The 22,931-nt window shown below is 42.6% G+C and overlaps 3 protein-coding genes across 3 annotated transcripts in view; 1 reads left to right on the top strand and 2 right to left on the bottom strand.

Moving 5' to 3' along the window:
• The window catches only part of LOC311317601 (uncharacterized protein), a 30,124-nt gene extending 26,498 nt beyond the window's left edge, over positions 1–3,626 (bottom strand). Inside the window, exon 1 of the mRNA XM_084448674.1 lies at positions 3,497–3,626. Coding sequence (XP_084304800.1) covers positions 3,497–3,531 — 35 coding nt within the window. The 5' untranslated portion in view covers positions 3,532–3,626. The remainder of the gene's footprint in view (positions 1–3,496) is intronic.
• Positions 3,627–7,769: 4,143 nt separating this feature from the next.
• Positions 7,770–10,653, bottom strand: LOC311318010 (lysozyme g-like; the record flags this gene model as incomplete). The annotated part of the gene is made up of 5 exons (XM_084449187.1): positions 10,630–10,653; positions 9,488–9,571; positions 9,012–9,208; positions 8,184–8,322; positions 7,770–7,903 (listed from the first exon to the last, which is right to left on the bottom strand). Exons 1-5 carry the CDS (start codon positions 10,631–10,633, stop codon positions 7,770–7,772), a joined length of 558 nt encoding a protein of 185 aa, XP_084305313.1. The 5' UTR covers positions 10,634–10,653.
• Positions 10,654–21,284: 10,631 nt separating this feature from the next.
• LOC311317600 (protein NLRC3-like) lies at positions 21,285–22,559 on the top strand (the record flags this gene model as incomplete). Its single annotated transcript, XM_084448673.1, has 2 exons — positions 21,285–21,665; positions 21,987–22,559. 2 exons carry the CDS (start codon positions 21,285–21,287, stop codon positions 22,557–22,559), a joined length of 954 nt encoding a protein of 317 aa, XP_084304799.1.
• Between the last annotated feature and the right edge of the window lie 372 nt (positions 22,560–22,931).

The following is a 22,931-nucleotide window of genomic DNA, read 5'->3' as shown; positions in this document are numbered from 1 at the left end:
AGATGTCTTTCATTTGAGTTGCCGGGAGAGAGACTTCTGGCAGATGAAATTACACACATGGCCTGTAGAGAACGGTGCCCTGAAAACAGATATAGACGGTCCGCTCTACAATTCAGCTTACAAGAGATTGTACTTTTGCCTTTTACAAGTGTGTTCTTCTGTACATGAAACGACTTTGGATACAAAGTGTAGAAGTACTCTAGACTGAAGATGTATCCTAACATCTTAGCAATCCTAATTGTCCTATCATTTTCAGCCTAAAAAACAAGAAAACATTAAAGCAAAAATATAGATCATATAAAGATGACCACAATGAACAGAGTGTGTTAGGTGCTAACAATACTTGTACAGGCAGGCCTCCCTGCAGACTGGATGCTCCAGTAATACTCCAGTAATACTCCAGTAATACTCACCTAGAACTATGAAACCCTGTCAATAAAGAGTCTCTACTGACGCACTGTTTAGTCTGAAGACTAGGCTTCATCTGTGTCTGGGAAAACTGACCTTTAAATAAAGGAAGCATGCTCTATGTGGTAAATAACATCTGTGATATTATCTGTTGCTATGTTTCATGTACAGTAGGTGGGTTCCGGTGGAACAGTAGGCGGTGATATAATCACTACCTATGCTTGTTTCTCTTATCTAAAGGTGCTTCTCAGGTGAATCAAACCTCACATACCTGAAAGACTGTCTAGAGAGCCGCAGGTATTTCTCCACCCATGGAAAGGAGTGACAGAGGAATTCCCCAGACTTGCCATTCTGAATTCTATCCATCCCTAGTTCCAAAGAAGACTGTAGCACGGACACCGCCTAACCAATCAGAAGGAAGCGCATAGCTTATGTGATATCATTTACACCTATCATCTGTCTAGGATTGAGGGCGGGTGGTCACTAAAGATAGCCACGGGGGGGGGGGGGGGGGGGGTTGTAGATTGATTAGGAATTCTGTCATTTTAACCACCAATGAAACTAGTTGACTTGATTCAATTTATTTAAAGGGGACAATGCACAATAATCAGTATTACTACAAACATACAGGGTTCAGCCGACCTCTAGACCCTGGGCCGATAGATAAATGAATGATACTAACATGGTGTTGTGTATCTGAACAGAGGACGGTCAACAGAAGGGGTTGTGCCACTAGTATACAGGACCCGGAGAAGATCCTGCGTGTTGCAACTGGAACACATTGTGTGTACCCACATGAACAGGCAAGGACGGGTTTAGCATGCTTGAATGCATGAATCTAGCCTGAATATATGCATCTAACAGCAGGGAGGGGAAAACACCGTTCTGCTTGGGCAACACATCAGCCTGGAACATCGCGGCTCATTCATCATGACGATTATAAAGAAAAGTGTATTTTTACGGTTAGAAGGAAAGACAGTCCTGGTCATAATTGACCACAACTCGCATCAAACTACCAACACACACACACATCCCACATCTAAAATCCAAAGGTATATTTAATTTAGGCGCAAAGTTAGTTGGCTAACTCCTGCTTTTTGAAATACACCCAGGTCCCACTGGACTTGGTGTAACTAATACTGTATGGCCACTTATTCCAGTTTGAAATTAATGTTTAATGTAAATTAGGGTTAGGGTTAGGGTCTTTGTTTTGAAATTGAGTTGCAAATGTGATACATTTTGTACTTTGTCCAGTTAATTATGACATGCATTTGCAGCTGTTCAACTCTTTTTACATTACATTCAACTCTGATATTGAAATTCAAGACATAGAGGCACCTTTTCCGTTCTCTGTAGTCATCTCATGGTAACAGCTCTGAATGAAGTAGGCTACCTTCTAGATGTGGGTGGCCGGAAAAGGTTTAAATAGGGGATATACTTAAGCTATCCTTTAAATTCTGTGTAGAAGGTGAGAGATTTTTCACCACACACACACACACACACACACACACACACACACACACACACACACACACACACACACACACACACACACACACACACACACACACACACACACACACACACACACACACACACACACAATTTGCAAATACCAGGGGTGCTCTTGATTTAGGTCACCCAGTACAATGAAACCAATAAAACAAACGTGCAAAGACCATGGAACTTGCCTTTCACATTTGATCATCACTGTATTTCACCCTGGTTTCTTCCTGCAACTCTTAGCCAAGCTAGTTGAGCACCAGTATCAGCTGTACTCTATAGTACATGCCATATATGGGCTACTGTCTGACTAACTACCCCCCTTTTTCCCGACATGTGCACTCATTCCCTCTCCTTCGGTCATGGTTTAGACTTGACAGTGCTGTTGCACCATATCTCTTACGCCACTTCTTTCCTCTTCAATCCGTCAGGCATTTCGGGGATAGGTTCTAGATACCTGGACTGTAGCCACATTTCAGTGAAGGCCTGGCACCAAGATGTCTCCTATTGAGGTACTTGCATAAGGTTTAGATTTAGCTTTTCTACGGGTTTGTAAGACAAACAAAAAATACCAAAAAACAGATACAGAACATTTCTGGGATGGACATGACCACATGTTCAACGTTTTGCAGTGTTTCAAACATGGTCAGAGAGAAGAGTGAAGTAACTCCTAACCGTGCTGATGTTCTACCAGTTTCTGTTTTTCTCAGACATGTGATATTAGTATTCAGGAAGGGTGTACAGTAGATCCAAGATCAGCCTCTACAGGTCACTGCTCATCCCTGCTTTCAGCAGACTGCTGCTGGGAGGAGGGACAGCTGATGCTAGCCATGACTTGTCCGTCGTGGGAAGTGGGGGATGGATGTGAATAATAGCGTTCAATATGTCTGGGATTACTCATTTTGACTCTAAGCAGATTCCAAAGGAATTCCTGCTCAGTTGGTTACTGCGGAGTGACTAAGGCCGTTCAGAGAGTCTAGAAGAGCTGACTGGCTCTCTTTTCTCTCTCTCTCACTCTCGAGCTAAAATGCGGGGTCTGTAAAATCATTGACTGGCTCAGTGTCATGGGACTAAAAGGAGACAGGAGAGATGGGGCTCAGATACACCAACTAAACCAGCCTCAAACAAAGCCACTCTCACAAGCCCACATGGCAAAGATAATATCGGCCTCGTAAACAATACTGCCATTAAGTACACTTTTATTCAAAGCAACAACAATGCATCCGTACACACTAGTCAACTGAACTGCGTGTAGTCCCAGTGAGATGGATATACTGTAATGCATTTGATTGGTTAAGTTACAGCAGAGCTCCCGGTATGATAAGCCTGCTTTAACCAAAGTCTGTTTCACAAGAACATTCATGTGTTAAGACTTATACATCAATAGAAGCCTACTGTACTCTGATATTAGGGCGAGTAGTCCATCTCACAAAGAAGTTCTTAGGCTCAGCAGGATGTCAGGGCTGTATGCCATGAAGGGGCCTGTTGACTTCAGATACGTACTCAGTTGTCTTGCAAGCAACAAAGATCTCCTTAGCCATTCGAGGCAGTTCTATCAAACATATCTAGCAGAGAGACAACTTACTTCTTTCCGCGCAGGCACCCATAGATCCCAGCCATGGTTTCAACTGTGGAGGATCAATCAACAGGGGGATACTGGAGACACTTCTTCTGCCCTAGATCATCCTCTTGGATCCCAGCCAGCAGACAAACAGTGCAAAACTCCCCTCGGAAAGTTGTGTCTTTGACAGGAAAGGAAGTCCACAGGCGGGAGCTGGGCCTGAGTGCCGGTGCTGTTGGGTGTGGTAGACAGAGACACAGTAGAGATGAGGCTGTCCTGTCCACTGCTTCCTTCCAGCGTCTGGACTACAGAGTGGAAGGATACGAGTGTGAACCAGCAGCCTGCTCCAAGCTGCTTTTCCCACCTCCCTCCACCCTCCGCCCACTCCCTCCCTCCCTCCCTCCCTCCCTCCATCTCTCAGTCACAGGGACTTTAATCCCCCAGTACGGCATGCAGGCAGCCTGCTGGGGCTATTGTCTCAACCAGGAGGCTTACTTAATACCTCCAGCCGTTTTGGCTCCGCGTCCTGGTGATAATTAGATGCGTGTGTGCGTGCGTGTGTGTGGATGGTATGTGTGTGTGTGTGTGTCGAGTGTATTAGGGGGGTGGATAGAATGTGTGTGTGTGTGTGTGTGTGTGTGTGTGCTCGCTCGTGCACGTCTCCGGTGTGTGTGTGGGGGGTGGATGAGAGGATGATGCTATGAGGAGTTGTGCGGATAGTCTTGGCTGAGGAGCACTTCTACTACTCTATCCAATCAGAAACATCAAAACAACAACACACCGGCCAATAGTAAGACCCAGTCAGAGAGGCCTGTGTCAACACATGCAACAGATGTCTCCATGTGAACCTAAAGAAGTCTGGGTCAGCCTGCCCATCAGCCATCTTGAGATGGAGAGGACAAGGCCACAAGTTACAATGTCAAAACAAGGTTTAATGTTACTCTCTCAAAGTATAGAGTGATGACCAAATACAACTGACTTGGGAAAAAAGACTACATATTGAAAATGTTCTACCTGGTGGTATGTGGTGAATGTTTGGGAAATTCAGTAGAACAATACTGTACCTATGTGTTTCATGTTCTTTGTGTGTGTGTGTGTGTGTGTGTGTTTGTGAAGGATTTGGTAAAGCTGGATCAGAATACTTTAACCGAAATGAGATCAGCGGGGCCTCCATCCAAACGCTCAAATAAGAGAAACAAGACTGCGTTATAAAAACAATGACAGCTTCCATCAGTCACAGACCTTCAAGACTCTTCAACATCCCATGGTCCCTATGAGACGTAAAGACTTTGTAGCCACACAGATGGAAAGAGCCATATGGATACCGCCCTCCCTCAACTGCAGCATCTCAGAAATGCAGAATACAATTTATGGACAAGATATACAATCCACAAAAATAAATGTAATCCAATAAAACTATCCTATCCTAGTTTACATATCTAAACGTCTACTTCACTTCAATAGCAAAGTTGGTTGAGCGTTTTAGTCTACTACAATACAACTATCCAGATATCTGACTAGAATCTCTGTGCACAAACCATTCATGAATCCATTCATAAAGGCTAAGTAGACTAATTTCTAAAACACATCTATCATGTCCCTGTGTTTGTCCCGGTGTTTTTTTCTTTTTAAGCAAGGAGGAATGTCGGTCAGTTTCCCCCGTTGAAAAAAAAGATGTTGGTATTTCCTGAAACATTTCTCCTCTGCCCCCACAGAAACCCAGCCGGGCTTGCCGGGCTAGTACCTGCTATACTGCTAAAGGCAATCACCAATGACGGCTTCATGATGTAAAACAACTGTTTTAGTTTCAGAGAAGAAAGCATGGCAAGCAATCAGGACTGTTGACTGAGTCAAGGCAGGCTGTAATCAATCTCATCTCTATAGTTCCTGTAGAATGTTGAAATTAGAGTAAAGTCCGTTCCTGTGATTAGGCAAGGGGCCTAGTTCTCGCCCCTCCTGGTTCTTTCCGCCCCCCCCCCGGTCCCATCCACAGTTTTCTCCGACTCAAGTTTCTCCGGTCCACCCCCCCTGCAGAGTATCAGAGGGGTCCACCCCCCCTGCAGGGTATCAGAGCGGAGTTTCTTCTCCTCGGCAGAGTGCCGGGTGCGGAGCTCGGCTAGGAATGTCTGCTCACATCTGGAAGCCATCGGCTGAGGCAGGAGGTTCAGCGGCCCCAGCCCTAATCAAGTCCATGTATGCTCCACTGTAAATAACTCTGAAATCATACCCCTGCTCTCCGTGGCGGTGCTTCACTCTATCACAGACAGCAGTGTGTGTGTGTGTGTGTGTGTGTGTGGTGGGGGGTTTGAACCCAGGTCTTATGTGGTGTTACAATACTGGAGCAATGCGGCTAAAGCCTCAGCGATATCCAGCTAAAGCAAGCCTTCAGGTTTTCACACATTCCACATCCAGTAAGATTAGTCACTGAACCACCTCTGTTACAGATACGTGAGTGTGTGTGTGTGTACACAAGTGAAACACACTTCTAGGCCCTGTTTCTCTTCTGGTGCTAAAAACCTTTCAGTGATGATGACCCCCCCCCCCCCCCCCCCTCAGTCTCTCCTCTCCTCCCTCCACATGAAACAGAACCCTGCTGAGTTTTACAGCTTGATAAAACCACTTCAGCCCTCACACAGTCAGCCTCCTTTACCTACAGGGAACTCATTTGCTGCACAGCTTGTGTGTATGTGTGTGTGTGTATGTAAGAGTGTGTGTGTGAGTGGGCTCAGGGGGCACGCGAGCGACAGATTTAACTGAGGGTTTAATTGCGTGGTGATAATCTAATAAGAGGGGTCTCTCATTTAACAGTGTCTCTACCCTCTTTGTGTGTGTGTGTGTGTGTGTGTGTGTGTGCTCCTTGTTCCCAGGTGGCCTTTTGACAACATTATTCACACTCAGTCTGGTTGACCCACTGCTTCTATGTGTCATTTACAAGAGGTCATCTACAAACACACATTTCTGTTCAACTGATCAACTCTATCAAGAGTTGGACCAAGGACCATGATAGCGGAGGTGATTCCACTACCCCACTCATGATAAGTAAACTCTTCCATGAAATGACATGGCTGTATCTCGATGGGTTTTCACAAACTTGTTGAAATCTTCAGAGAGCATACATTCAAAATCAGTCAATCACACAGCTGACAAAACACATTAGAGCAGTCAAGAGAATAGCCTATTAAACTTGTTTGGATTTTGCAGAATAACTGCACCAAAAATCCATAGGAAAAGAACTTGAATTCATTCAGCCCCATTCCCAAACAGCTAAACATTTACCATTACCGTGCGGATCACCACCAAATAGGCTAATTCACATTTTAGAATAAAAAGTCCTCACTTTGTTTTGTAAGCACCACGAGTAGCCCAACTGAGATGCAACAGTTTGACATTAAAGTATCGTTCGAGCAAGTATCCTAACACAATCAATAATCAATAGGGACTTAAACGAAAAAAGCACAAGTATCGATCAACAATCAGCCAGAATCGTCCTCGAGAAAAATAAAACAGGCGCCTGTTGAGCGCAAGATCAATTTTGGACACTGAAGACGCTGTATAAAGTTAGTTTACATACCTGCGAAGTAGTTTATATGTCAAATTGTATGATCATTCATCAATCAAGGAGCCAAGACATTGGTGATTTGTGATAATTTGGTCTGGCTCACTGAAGTTCTTCTGCAGGAAAGCACCGCCCCGAGTCCCGGAGGACTAGTCCCATTGTCCAACAAACTTCGCTTTCAAGGTTGTCAGTGATCGTACGCACATTTTTCACCCCGGAGAAGAGAAAAGCAATGTGATATATTTCCCCCCGGAAAAAAAGAAATGTGATACAACAAACAGGCTTATTGTTGGTCTTGTTGGCATTGCAGGATTATTTGCTAAGATAAATAACTTATAATTATTATCCAAGTAAGCATATCATATTCACATTTACAAGGCAATAACACCTTTACAAGAGAGAGACCCATTTTAGACGACGGTAAGGAGTAGGTAAGGCGGGTGAGGAGGAGGAAAGTGGAAGAGTATATTTATGTACAACACTGCACTCCAGTGGCAAGATTAGGCCTAGTAAATGAAGGCAAGATATTTATTGTCTGAACTGTTATTGTAATACAATGCCAATTTGGGGGACTCATAACACTCATAACATTCACAACTATGAGTTTACATAGTAGGGCCTACTATGTGAACTAAATGCCTGTAGAGATTGAATACAATTCTATTATCAAACTGACTGACATTTTGCACAGTGGGCCGATCAAAATGAATCTGAATCAAAGACAGAGACTATTAAGATAGTTTAGAAACCATGGCTTTTGAACCACTGTGATCTGGCCACCACATCATTTGAGTAGTCATCCCCTGTGGTGCCTATGTCCATTCTTTCGTAAGTGCGGACATTTCTGTCTCCTGCATTGTACGCTGATATTCCCCCTGCAAAAGAACAACAGATGATGTAGAGAGTGAGCTGGAGAAGACATGGTGGTAGGATACAGTAGGCTTTGTGGTCACATGTTATGTCATAGATCTGTTCTGGACTGCACAGATGGTAACATAAGCATCATGTCACCTTTCACTACGTACTACATAGTAGAGTGAAAGAGGTAGTGATAGTACTGATACATAGTAGAAAGAAAGAGCAATAGTACTGATATATAGCAGAGAGAGAGAGAGAGAGAGGGGGGGGGGGGGTTAAATACTAATAGTTCAGCACCTTTCAGTTGGTGCTCCTTGGGCCAATCAGGGAATTTCTTCTGGATCCTATGGATGAAATCCACCAGAATCTCTGTTCCCTGGCACACATGCTCCTCGCTGTCCCATGTACCCACGGGTGTATGATAGCGTTTGTCAACCTAAGGAAACAAGACATTTACATACATTTACTTGGTAGAGTACAGGTAGAGAAACAAAAAACAATGTGAAATGTAGGGCAGATGCAATGGCTAAATGAGTCTGTGCTCCTCTCAGGTGTTATGTTTGTGTCTACATGATTTTGTTCTATTCCATGTAGGTCTATAGAGTCCAGGGGTTGTTTCTTCACAGGGCCAGTATGAGGAGTTGAGTAGGATGGGATGGGTGAATGACAGATACGGGCTGACTCAGGTGGAATTTGCATTCGCCCTTGGATGTCTGTCAGGACATGTAGGCCTAATTAGATGCCACTCAGGGATGGTCACTGGGATTTATTGTCGGCACATTCTTGATCTTGTTTTTTCTTCATTTACACACACTCAACAATAAGGTGAACAATCAACTCGCTGGTAAATGTTGGATACAGAGTCAGGCCACGTTGTACTGTTCCCACACATCTGTGCATGCGCATCAACCAATCAGATGCAAGATAACTAAATAATAACTGGAGTAAGCTTACCCTGATGATATATTCTCTCAAACTACAACATAAGACCACAATGCTGTGGCACATTGGGGCCTTTTAAACAAGTTGGGATATAATAACTAGACACAGAAAATCAGTGGATCAGTGGTAATTAGGGCTTATTTCAGGACAAGACCTGCCAACCAAGTGCACACAGGTACTAACTTGCATGAGTCCAAAGCCATTGCCGTGGTCCCCCCAGCCATGGTCCAGGACCGCCCCGGCCCGAGATTCTCTGGAGATGATCCCAGCAATGATGGCCGGGTCCAGACCATACTTCAGCCCCACCGTGGTAACCAAGCCCTGGTACTGCTTTAGCCTGCTCAAATCGTGCTCTGCCAGCTTGTGGGAGGCCTCCACCCCTACAGCCATTTAGGAGATGCCAATGAGAGAATGATTAGGTTAATGTCACTCACTTCAAAAGAGTTTGTTTGATCATAGGGAAAATTAATTGAACGTAACTTAAGCTTCCCTCTTTCATTTACATAACCTCACAATAAGCAACATGGGCTTCGCCTAGGTGACGCTTAATCAGCACAAGGTGTAAAGCCCACATAGCAGTTACACAGACAATTATCTATCTAGAGATGGCTTTACTGTATCATGTTGTTAGCATACGGAGATCTTCTGCTCTACTGTACCTTTGATAGTCAACTTGTCTTGTTTGGCAGTTCTCTCTGAGGCACCACTGGTCTCCACCTTGATGAGGTTGCCAAAACTAGAGGCTGAAATATCAAATATCAGAGTTTTATGACAGTATATCAAGGCAAGGCAAGGCAAGGCAAGGCAAGTTTATTTATATAGCACATTTCAGCCACAGGGCAATTCAAGGTGCTTTACATGAGACATTAAAAGCATTAAAACAAAAAGCAAGACATTATAGACATTTAAAACAAAAGGCAGGACAAATTAAAAGCATTAAAACAAAAAACAAGTCATTATAGACATTTAAAACAAAGGCCAATCAACTCTTATCAAAACCAGACATTCTCTGTATTCGTTTATACACAGTAAGATAGATTTGTGACTAGGCAAGGTAAGGCAAGTTTATTTGTACAGCACATTTCAGCAACAAGACAATTCAAAGTGCTTTACATGAGACATTAAAAGCATCAAGACAAAGTGCAACACATAAAAGGTCATATAAAACAAAATGCAAAAAAGGACACTTTTCTTTATCACATACTGAAACCTTCTCTCTTGCTACTCACTTACATACAATGTCCTTCTGTATAGTTGCTCGCTGGCTTTTCACCAGTGCCTCAAACATCCCTGAGCAAGGGACCACATCAGCTATCAGTGGCCTACTGTTGTGTCACTAGGCACACCTTGCATCAAAAACCCAACTTCTCCATTTCCAACATACATTTCCTTCTTTCTCTTCCTCCCTCAAGTCGTTCTACTAACATTCTCTTGTACTTTTCAGAACATTTAAAACAAAATGCAGGAAGAATAAAATACAGGAATAAAAGTTACAGTGCAGTGTATGAATAAATAATTACCTGATTTAATAAAAAACAGCAAAGCAAAGAGGCAAAAAGAAGTCTTCAGTCTTGATTTAAAAGAACTGAGAGTTGCAGACCTGCTAGAGACTAGTATACATAGAGAATGTACAGTATGTGGCATTGCAATATTTGAAACCAGTATTACAGGAATACAGCACATGGTAGGATACTACTGTTTTCTAAATGTACTGTACTGTATTCTTAATCATTTTAGTGAAACACTGCGTTGACTAGAATTCTGTATATTACTGGAATTTGAATGGCAGAATAGAGCTCACCCATGTTGATGCTTTCGCTTTGGGGATTTCCTGGATCTGCAAGTTCCTAAAAGAGAAGTCAGATTTCCTTGTGTGAGCCGGATGTTGTCACACCTTGTGGTGAGGGGTGGAGCTGGATACATGTTTCCACCTACTGTACTCATATCTTACAGTGACAGCCCTACCTTCACAAATAATACCTGTCTTCAACGTGATGATGTGTTGTGGAGTGTAACAGACCTTGGTAAATTCCTCATAGGTGTAAACCTACTTGGCAAAAATAAATCTGATTCTGTAACTGTCTCCTTAAGTTGAGCTCTTGTTTGCATTTTACAGTACCTAGCATCAGTTCTCCTTCAGGGTACGACTGGTAAGCATCTATCCTGACAACAGCTTCTCTGGGAGTATGAAGGTAAGACTGGTCAGCATCTATCCTGAAGGTCTACCACCGTGGTGGGGGATGGTGGGTGACAATACCACACGTATAGTACTGTATATGGATGTATAGTACTGTATAGGGATGTATAGTACTGTATATGGATGTATAGTACTGTATAGGGATGTATAGTACTGTATATGGATGTATAGTACTGTATAGGGATGTATAGTACTGTATATGGATGTATAGTACTGTATAGGGATGTATAGTACTGAATATGGATGTATAGTACTGAATATGGATGTATAGTACTGTATATGGATGTATAGTACTGTATAGGGATGTATAGTACTGCATATGGATGTATAGTACTGTATATGGATGTATAGTACTGTATAGGGATGTATAGTACTGTATATGGATGTATAGTACTGTATAGGGATGTATAGTACTGAATATGGATGTATAGTACTGTATATGGATGTATAGTACTGTATATGGATGTATAGTACTGTTTATGGATGTATAGTACTGTAGATGGATGCTTAGGTTGTGCAGAGACAGTTGGACTGGTGCTCTGTCTGCTCCATTCGCTTCAGACAGGATGAGCGATGATGCATGTTCAGGGTTCAAGTTCCATGTTGTAGACAGGTGTTATCTGTGAAGGCAGGGCTGTGGTGGAAACATGTATCCAGCCCCGCCCCTCAAATACAAATCAATGTGCACGCTCTAGTTTGTCGAGGTGATGGTCCCTGAGGTGATTGATAACATTTTACTGAATTGAATTGTGATACTGAGTGATACTGTTTTTCCTCCCTTCCTTCTGTCCTCCCTCCCTTCCTTCCTTCCTTCCTTCCTTCCTTCCTTCCTTCCTTCCTTCCTTCCTTCCTTCCTTCCTTCCTTCCTTCCTTCCTTCCTTCCTTCCTTCCTTCCTTCCTTCCTTCCTTCCTTCCTTCCTTCCTTCCTCATCTTCTTCTCCTCCAGACTAAGTGCGGCTTCCATCTACTACTGAAACACACTCTCTGCTCCGCAGACCACACAGCACAGCAGAAGCAGATAATAGTTTAGTAGAGCATGCAGAGCACAGCAGTTTCTCAGTTTGCTGCCGACAGGTTTGAGGGTGCATGGAGCTCCGGACTCTGTTCCACAGCAGCCAATTACAATTACACAGAGCCCTACCCAGCAGGCTTTGGTATAGTGACAGTGGATGAGAGTAGAACCAGGCCAGGTCCAGCCTGGTTTATATGCGTGGCTGGCTTGTTTCTGTTCAGGACTGGTAGGACGGAAGCTAGTCATGCCACTGAAATAGCTGTGAATTGAAATGACATGAAATAATGTCTGATAAATTAAGATAGGTCTTGTCGCTTGGACACATCAGTTCCAATGCTTCCAATGCTAATCCAGCACAATAAGAGCGGGATAGCCAGTTAGCTCATGAGCTCACAACAACTAGCAGCAGCTTCCATAACATTAATGGTAGCGGTCAGTGGCTAAAGCAGTTACACTGATGATTCCTGTAATTTCTATTTTGCTGCAATTGGTTCAACTTCTTTTTCTGGACAAAGGTAAGGGATACAAAGATTAGAGTGAAAGGATGAACGTGTGGAGGTTTGGGGTATAGTCCCATGAAGTGGAGGTTTGGGGTATAGTCCCATGAAGTCATCCCCACCAAGGCCTTGAACCCCCTGTCTTCTGGGTGGGAGTCCTATGCTCTCACCACTACTCTACTTGTGCAACAGACATTGGTGGGTTGGTTTTGGTGTACGTCTTCCAGTCCCTAGTGTGGGTTGGGGTTAGAATAAGGGTTGGGGTTGGGACAGGATCTGACCTATAAGGCAAGGGGTAAAGGTTGGAGTGAAAGGATGAATGTTTGGGGGGTATAGTTCCATAAAGTCATTCCCACTGGGGCCTTGAACCCCTATCTCCCAGGTGGGAGTCCTATGCTTTCACTGCTACTCTACTTGTGCAGTGGTGATCGGCAGGTTGATTTTGGTGTCCTTCTTTATTTTGGTGTGCCAAGAGGAATACTGCCTCTTGTGGTGCCAACAGAGAAATGCAGGTCACCATTGACCGGAGGGAGGGAGAGAGGGAGTGATAACTGGACAAACGCTATTCTAGGTGCGCTGCCTTACAGCCATGCACAAAAAAACACTGCCTCTTGTGGTAGGTGCGCTGGCTTACAGCCATGCACAAAAAAACACTGCCTCTTGTGGTAGCAACATAGAACTGCAGGTCAACAACCCGACGGAGGCACAGACAAAGAACAACCCGACGGAGGCACAGACAAAGAACAACCCGACGGAGGCACAGACAAAGGAACAACCCGACATTTGCTTTCTCTGGTGTGTCGCCACGCACAAAAAAAGAAAAAGAAAAAACCCTACAGGCTCTCACCGGTTCAATTCCAGGAAGACCTAAATTGCCTATAAAGAGCTGTAGATATTACACTTCCTGTTAAATTGGCAGAATTCCACAAACAGATGTTGACATACTGGTCTCTGGTATACAATCATAACTTCTCTCCCCATAAATACTATCTATGAAACAATATGCACATAACACGTAGCCACAAGAGCTTGTTCTTACGCACCTGGTTTGATAACGGCAACATATTGGTCAATCAACTTTTAAAACTAGATAACACGTTTTATATGCATGAAGACCTTGAAGAGAAGTATGATATTAACATAACTTTGAAAGAGTATAATATGATTACTAATGCCATACCAGGTGGTATATTAATGCTCTTGAATACCACTTATAGAGCAAACACCCAAGCAACCATTCCAAATAAAATTGAAATCTGTGGCATTGATGTTCTTGACAAGAAATTCAACAACAAAACTATCGGAGACATCCTTAACAGGAAGTCTACCCCAGCAGCAACATTTAAATGGGCTGCTGATCTTGGCGTGCACATAGATTGGAAAAAAGCTTGGTTAACTCCACATTACTTCCTCATTACCAATAAGATCAAAGACATTTCATTCAAAATCAAACATAGATGTTACCCCTGCAATGAGTTGATTGCCAAATACCAATTAGATCAAAGACATTTCATTCAAAATCAAACATAGGCTAGATGTTACCCCTGCAATGAGTTGATTGCCAAATACTCCCCCCTGGTGGAAAAAGAATGTACCTTTTGTGAAATAGAAACAGAATCGATTGAGCATTTATTTACAGGTTGTATTCATTCTGAAAAGTTCTGGCAAGATATGGAGAACCATCTCTCCGGGAAATACAAAACCATTATATTCATAGAGAATGTGGATATTCTTTTCTATTTCACTCACCCAGATTACAAATACCAATATGTCACCAACCTATTCATCACTCTTGGTAATTTTTTGTCAAAAGTCAAAATACCTAAAGAAAAACCTCTCTTCAGTGTCTTTCTATCAGACTTTGAAATTTACTATAACTCTATTAGAGGATTTAAAAACAAAAAGGCTTTGAAGTGTGTAAGATATCTATCTGAATGTAATGTGGTGTAATATAGTTTTCCTCTGCAAATAATGGAAGGTTCACTTATCTATTCTCTTCTATCTTTTTTCTCTCTCTCTTTTTTGTTAACTTATTTATTTTTTCTGCCTTATTTTATACTTTCTGTCTTGTCGACTATGAATGATTACTGTAAGGACAAACCTGTTTAGGCTACTTGTACCCAGTTCTATTGTCTTGTCTTGTTCAATGACATGTATAGTGTTGTGCGTGAATGGGTTATCAGAACACACACGTCAATAAAGTTTATTGAAGAAAAAAAAAGAAAAAAAAGAGCTGTAGTACAGTACAGCTGTGTCTGAAAGGCGTTCCACAAGGGTTAACCCTAACCCTAACCCGTTCCACAAGGGTTAACCCTAACCCTAACCCGTTCCACAAGGGTTAACCCTAACCCTAACCCGTTCCACAAGGGTTAACCCTAACCCTAACCCGTTCCACAAGGGTTAACCCTAACCCTAACCCGTTCCACAAGGGTTAACCCTAACCCTAACCCTAACCCTGGACCAGGTCTAACCCTAACCCTAACCCTAACCCGTTCCACAAGAGAAGACCAACCATGGCCACACCGTGCTTTTGTGTCCAAGTGCGTCTCATTTTTCACACCTAACAAAGATGAACACGCGCTAACTCAGTGGAAACACCGTGAGTAAATTGGAAATCGGTTGTTTTCAGATATATTTTTAATTTTTTATAACAACAGCTAATGGGGTCGACAGATTTCCGTGTGAAAGCGAAACAAAAGGAAATGTAGGTCTAGACAAGTTTCAAACGTTCAAACTGCCACGTCTCCCGATGGCTGCCTAATAAGATGAGAAACGTTTTGTCCAAGGCTGTAAAACTGAGACGGTGTTGTGCGCCTGCGAGGTAACATTAGGCTACTTTATATTTAAACAAACGTTTAAAACTTGTTTGTGGAATTAAGAGTGCTACTGAACGTGCCAGTATTTTGGTGTGGCAGAAATGGGATAGGATGTGTCAATCAGGACGAGCTCTCCACCCGTTTGATTAGACTAATGGCTCAACCGTGATATCATAGGCCTAATAACTAACTACAATGCTGTTTCGACGGGTAGGCCTACACAAGTTATTAATGTGAACTTAAGATAAAGTCTTTATTTATTAAAATAATTACATGTATCCAGTCTAAAAGTAGAGCTTAATTTAATCTTGGTCTTAATATTTTAAACAGGCCCTGTCTGGTTTTATACATCAAATGTGTTCTTTAAGTGGGTCACATAGCCTACTGTAGTCTAAGCTTGATCTGTTTTCACTTCCTGGTGTTCACTTCCTGGTGTTCACTCCTCAGAACGTTCTGTGCCAGTTGTGAGCCCCCAGAAGGTCACTGTGGCTTCTGTGTGCAGTAGGTATGCTGTTGTTACACATTTCTATTATTATTCTCTACAGGATGCAATCTGGCCCCATGCTTACTTCTGTTATCCAACTTCTGTATGCTCCTCTTGCTGTGTTGGTATGGCTGTTGGTATAGTAGCCTACTCCTTTCCAGTATCTAAAAGTACATTTTGCATGCAGTCATATTTTCCTCTATTGTTTTCTACTAGATATCAACAATGAAGCATCGCTACTACCGTATAGAGGCACAGCTGAAGCCTTTGAGCCCAAAGATGTTCAGACGTTTTAAGCGCTATCTACGTAAAAAGGTCGGCCTCAAGTTCATGAAGAAAATTGGAGTGGAAGGCATTGCCTCTCTTCTGGCAGCCAGCTTTAAAGAACAAAAAGTGGCATTAATGATAGAGCAAAGTGTACACAGTAAGTATGTAGTTTAAGAATACCTCCTAACCCTAACCCGTACAGTACATCTGAAAGAGATATGTCTAAGCTGAGAGTGAAAACTCCACCCAGCATATCAGAGCGTAAGGATATTGCTGACACATATCTGTACCTAGTTCTCTCACATCTACATGATATACCAACTAGCGGAAGGGGCAAGAAATGTTTCTCGGTAAATCTTTGTCTTCCCAATGACTGCATGAATCATAGACCAGGTAAAGCTAATCTTTGTTCTCCACAGACGTAGAGAGCATGACAATGGCTTCTCCAAAGATATAATGAAAGATCTGCAGGTAATATACCTTATTTACTAGTTCATCACTCATCTCACTATGCATGCTCTTAAGATGCACATTATACAACATAAGCGGTTGAGTAAATATACAGGGATACTGAGACATTGTATTTTCATTGAATTACTTCTATTATAGCCAAACATGGTTTAATGCAATATAGCCCAAAGCACACAGCAAGTGACAGGGGACATATGAACATACTGTGAAAATTAGAATCCCATTATTTTGAACCAGGTAAAGCACATGGATCATGACTGCCGCTCTAATGGGTTGGCCAGGATTGGACCAGTAGCTATTTAGGGATGGCACAACTATTGCCAAAATACATAGGCTACATATAGACAGGTGACAAATTAAATGATAAACATGAATAAATGAGTGGAGAACTATGATAAACGCAGATGCGTTCGTTCATGCAGGTGTACTGCATGATACAATTAAGCAACTAACATCCCATCATGCTCTCTGGCATGTATAAAAATGCTGAGCAGGCCCAGTTGACCTTGATTTTGGATCAAGATGGCAAGACGAAAAGACCAAAGTGACATTGAAAGAGGGTTCAATATTGGGGCACAGATGGCAGGAGTTTCACTGCTTAGCTGGATAGTGTTACTGTACGAACAGTGACTTAAGTGACATCTGCATTTAGATATAATACCACAGTAAATAGGAAGTTGTGATTGAAAGTGCTCATTCAATGACCGAAATGCTTGGACATTATTGTGATAAGGGAAAACAAGAGAAACGTCCTCATCCTCGTGTGACTGAGAATGACAATGCAGGATGTGATCAAACTGTCAGCAAGAACAGTCTGTGGACAACTGCATGGAGGGCTAGCCCTAGCCCTAACCCTAACCCTAACCCTAACCCTATTATGGTAGGGCTGCAGTGCATAAACCCCTCGTTACAAAGACAACATGAGGCCCATTTTAGATTTCAGTGGAGCAAAGGCCACAGCATTGGTCTACAGAGCTGTGGAAAAAAAGTGATGTGTCCAGAAGAGTCAGCCTTCACCATATTCTCCACAAGTGGGCGAGTGCATGTGTAGCGTACAGGTACAGGTACAGGTAGTGCATGTGTAGCGTACAGGTACAGGTACAGGTAGTGCATGTGTAGCGTACAGGTACAGGTACAGGTACAGGTAGTGCATGTGTAGCATATAGGTACAGGTAGTGCATGTGTAGCGTACAGGTACAGGTAGTGCATGTGTAGCGTACAGGTACAGGTACAGGTAGTGCATGTGTAGCATACAGGTACAGGTAGTGCATGTGTAGCGTACAGGTACAGGTAGTGCATGTGTAGCGTACAGGTACAGGTAGTGCATGTGTAGCGTACAGATACAGGTAGTGCATGTGTAGCGTACAGGTACAGGTACAGGTAGTGCATGTGTAGCGTACAGGTACAGGTAGTGCATGTGTAGCGTACAGGTACAGGTAGTGCATGTGTAGCGTACAGGTACAGGTAGTGCATGTGTAGCGTACAGGTACAGGTAGTGCATGTGTAGCGTACAGGTACAGGTACAGGTAGTGCATGTGTAGCGTACAGGTACAGGTAGTGCATGTGTAGCGTACAGGTACAGGTAGTGCATGTGTAGCGTACAGGTACACCAAGAGAACGGTACAGGCCTAACCCTAACCCTGAGGGGGGCCGCTGGTGCTGTGGGCAGCATTGTCCTGGCATGGTTTGTGTCCACTTGTCCCCTTAGAGGGAAGGGTCACTGCACATCAGTACAAAGTTATTCTGATTATCTTTATCTTACGATTAAACATTTCTATCCTTATGGGAGGATCTTCCAGGATGATGCTCCTATCCATAGGGAAGAAGGGGGTCACTGAATGGTTGGATGAGAATGATGTGAATCAGATGCTATGGCCATCACAGTTACCATATCTCAACCCAATTGAACACCTATAGGAGATTTTGGACTGACATGTTAAAGTAGATGCCACCACTATCATCAAAACAACAAATATCTTTTGGAAGAATGGTGTGACATCCCACCAGTAGAGTTCCAGAGACTTGTAGGATCTATGCCAAGACACTGAAGCTGGAGCCTCGTGGTGGCCCAACACCTTACTAAGACACTTTTTTTTTTTTTCCCCTTTCATTGGTCACCAATCTGTAGAGTTTTGTATTTCTGGAAGGGGTTATTTAAAGGCTTACATTTGTGCACAATGATAATCAGCCAATTGATATTAATATTAGCACAATTGGAGTCTTTAAACCACACATTTTGGCAATTGGCTACAAAAATGTAGTTTAGAGTACCATTATGCATGCAATCTGATTTCCTATATTGTTTTCTCCTGGACATCAACAGTGAGGCGTTGCTACCACAGTATAGAGGCTAAATTGAAGCCTTTGAGCCGAAAGATGTTCAGACAATTTAAGCGATATCTACGTAAACATGTCGGCCTCAAGTTCATGAAGAAAATTGGAGTGGAAGGCATTACCTCCCTTCTGGCAACCAGCTTTAAAGAACAAAAAGTGGCATCAATGATAGAGCGAAGTGTACACAGTAAGTATGTATGCTCTGAACGCCTAACACCACCTGCAGATCTGAAAGAGTAGGATAAGTGTAAACTGAGAGAGAAAACTCCACCCAGCATACAGTATCGGAGCGTAAGGATACTTCTTACACATACCCAATTCTCTCACATCAACATAATATACCTGGTTGGGGAGGGGCCTGTAGTGTAGACACCGGACAAACCCAATGACTTCATCATTCACCAAGGAGATCACATATCTGGTAAAGCTACGTCTCTGTACTCTACAGATACAGAGAGCAAGACAAGTCCACCAATGATTTCTCCAAAGATAGAGGGTGAGGAGGAAGAGCTTCTTCCTCTCATGGAGATGAAAGATCTGCAGGTAATGTGCCTCATTTATGGCAGTACATCATTTTTCTCACTATGTTTGCTTTCAAGATGCACATTATTGGATATAATACCTATAAGGCATATTTACACCCCATACACTCCATAGGATGTTAATGTAAACATTATATTGAGAAATTATCTTTTCTTGAATGACGTTTACAGACACCTGTGAATGCAATAAAGCCCAAAGCACATGGCATGCAACAGGTGAGAGATGAATGTTCTGCGACATTGAAAACATTTAAGAATCCCATCATTTTGAACCAGGTGAAGTACACAGAATGCACAGATATACCTCAAGTCTATATTTAAGGCTGCCATACCACAAATTCTAGAATGTGATTAGATGCACAGTGTTGCGTGTTCAGGGCTTTAAACATATTTAAGTTCTGAAACACAATAAGCCTAATAAGGGCAACTCTAAATACTACTGATTTTTGTGTTCTAGCATCTTAGAAATAACAGTATTGAGTTGTTCTCTTTGTTAGACATCCCAAGTGACAAAACGTTCAGGTCTGGAAGCCATCCTAGGAGGCCGTGTACCTAACAGCAACACCTCGGCAGCTGTCGATGGAAGCAACACTTTTGCACCCACTGCATCTTGCTGTACAGTTACAGGAGATCTGACTATGAATATCAGACACACTAATTATTATGGTGAGGTATTTCTGATATTAATGGTGTTATTTCTCTAGTGTAAAAATGTGTCTTGTTATTAAGTATGTATTACCGCCATGGTAAAGGGGCTCTCATCAGTGATGTTCATGCCTGCTTTTGGTCTTAAATTGCGATTACAAATATCTTTCCTTTCTCCATAGCCTCAAATAAGGACCACAAACAAAAGAGTCAGGTGGACAGATCCTGTGGATTAACTAATCAGCAGGTAAGTAATGTGTTTTGTCTTACATTTTCAACTCATCTATTGAAGTTCAGTCTTTGTCTGGTTTCATGGCAACAAAAACTAGTTTTGCTTCTAAAGTTAACACACTGGTTGCTTAATCTGGTGTTTTTAAGACCAGCGTTCATAGTGACAATGCACCATTGTTAATGTCTTCACATTACAACACTGTAAAGCTCTTCAAATCTGAAAATGTTACAATTGAGCATTCTCTTTCCATTTTTGTTTTTCTTATAGGCATTGAGACCGATACCAACGTATGATCAGAACAAGGAAAAGGAGAGTGAGTGAAACACCTATTAAATTGGAAGAATAGTTGGTTAATAATTGTTCCTTGCAAAGATGCCTGGAGGTAGAAAAACTGGAGGTAATTTCAAATGGTAATCTTGTTCTCTCTTATTTCTCTATCCTTTGTATTTCAAGAAATCCTGCGCATAAGAGAGCAGATTAAATTGTGTGAGAGGAAGAGGAATTGTAATGTTCCAGAAGGGATTGTTCAGGCAAAATCGTGTCTGAGCATGCAGCTTCATGTGGTAACTTCAGAGTACACTAGCATTAACAACGAGCATGAGGTGTGGCAGGCAGAAGTGACTAATCTCGCAGACACCTCAGAGACTCTCACTGTGGACTGCAACAACATGTTCAAAACATTACCCGGTGAAGATAAATGTATCAGATGTGTGCTAACGAAAGGGACGGCAGGAATTGGGAAAACAGAGGCAGTCCAGAGATTTATCCTGGACTGGGCAGATGGAAAAGCAAATCAAAACATAGATTTCATCATCAACCTCCCCTTTCGGAAACTGAATTTGTTTTCACATAAAAAGTGCAGCCTGCATGGACTTCTTCGGGACTTCTACAAAGAATTTGGCCACATTAAAGACATGGATTTCTATGACAAGTATACTTTTCTCTTTATCCTCGATGGGATGGATGAAACCAAGCTTCCCTTAGAATTTGAAAAGAACTACTCGGTGTCTGACGTAACCGAGATGACAACCCTGGATGTGTTGATGACCAGCCTCCTCTCTGGCAAGCTTCTTCCTGGAGCCCTGCTGTGGATAACCTGCCGCCCCCCAGCTGCCAAGAAGTTCCATCAGAGGAACAGCACCATCGACCGGGTGACTGAGATACGAGGGTTCAGTGATTCACAGAAAGTGGATTACTTAAAGATGAAAATCAATGATCCGGAGATGGCCTGTCGTGTCATTGCACACATCAAGGCAACTCGGAGTCTCGACACCATGTGTTACCTACCGGTGCTCTGCTGGATGTCCTCTCAAGTGCTTCCAGAGATCCTGAGCAAGGAGGTCAGGTCCAAACAAAAGCCTAGGCCTTTGCCTCAGACCCTCACTGAAATGTACGCCCATTACATCATTCCACAAATGTGCACATTGCTGAAGAGGTTAAAACCGAGAACTGGAGTGCATGGATACAATAGCAGGGTGGAACATGGAGACCGAGAGACCATTTTGAAACTGGGAAATCTAGCTTATAATACCCTCATCAGTGAAAACATCCTGTTTACAGCACAGGACTTGAGAGACTGCAAAATAAGTGAAGAAGAAGCTGCTAAATGCCATTTCCTGCACACAGAACCTCTTGACTTGGAATGTGGACTCCATGAGAAGGTGTATTGCTTTGTACACCATAGCATTCAGGAATTCCTTGCCGCCCTGTATGCATTTCATGAATTTGCAAACAACAGGTTAGACTCAGTGAGGGCCATAGTGAAAGTGGAAACATGGCGGAATTCAATTAGTTTGCCAGATTTCCTTAAGGGTGCTCTTGACAGTGCTTTTGATACCAAAAATGGGCACTTGGACTTTTTTGTGCGCTTCTTGTTTGGTATTTCCCACAACTCCTGCACGGATCTCATCCAAATTTTTCTACCAGAGATTCCTAGTTCAGAATGCTATAAGGAGTTGAAAGGATACATTTTTGAAGACATGTTGAATAGGAAGGACCTCTCCCCAGAACGGTGCATCAATATTATTCATTGTCTGAGTCAGCTGAAAGACCACTCTGATCTGACAGAATTCTCCTCAGTCAAACCCTTGTCACCGATCCAGTGCACTCTTCTGACATACAAGCATGTGATTTTGGAGAAGCCTGAAGTTTTTGACTTCAGGAACAGAAAAACATCAGAGGAAGGTTTTCAAATACTGGCTCCTGCTTTGCGTTCTTCCACCACAGCACTGTAAGTACAGAACTTGTATTAGCTAGTATTAACTGGTATTCATACATACTGTACATGCATATACACTCATGTATATACATTTAGGTTGCTTAATGTGCATTGTCAAACTAATTCAGCAGAAAATAAAAATTCGGTAAAATTAGCAATTTCAAAGATAAGTAACAATGAATTATATCTTTTATAGACTCAGCTTTTGTGACATCACGCCACAAATAAGTCTGAGTTCAACAGTGGCTTCAATTCTCTGTACTGACAAGTCCCGTTTGACCATGTTGGACCTGAGCCACAACAGCCTGGGCGATGCAGGCGTCAGGCGTCTTTGTGAAGGGTTACTGCATCAGAACTCCAATGTGGAATCACTGAACCTCAGCCACAA

This window comes from Borostomias antarcticus (assembly GCF_949987555.1).
Source record: "Borostomias antarcticus genome assembly, chromosome: 14".
Lineage (NCBI taxonomy): Eukaryota > Metazoa > Chordata > Actinopteri > Stomiiformes > Stomiidae > Borostomias > Borostomias antarcticus.
The sequence above is the reverse complement of the archived record's forward strand: the minus strand, read 5'-3'. Positions and strand labels throughout refer to the sequence as shown.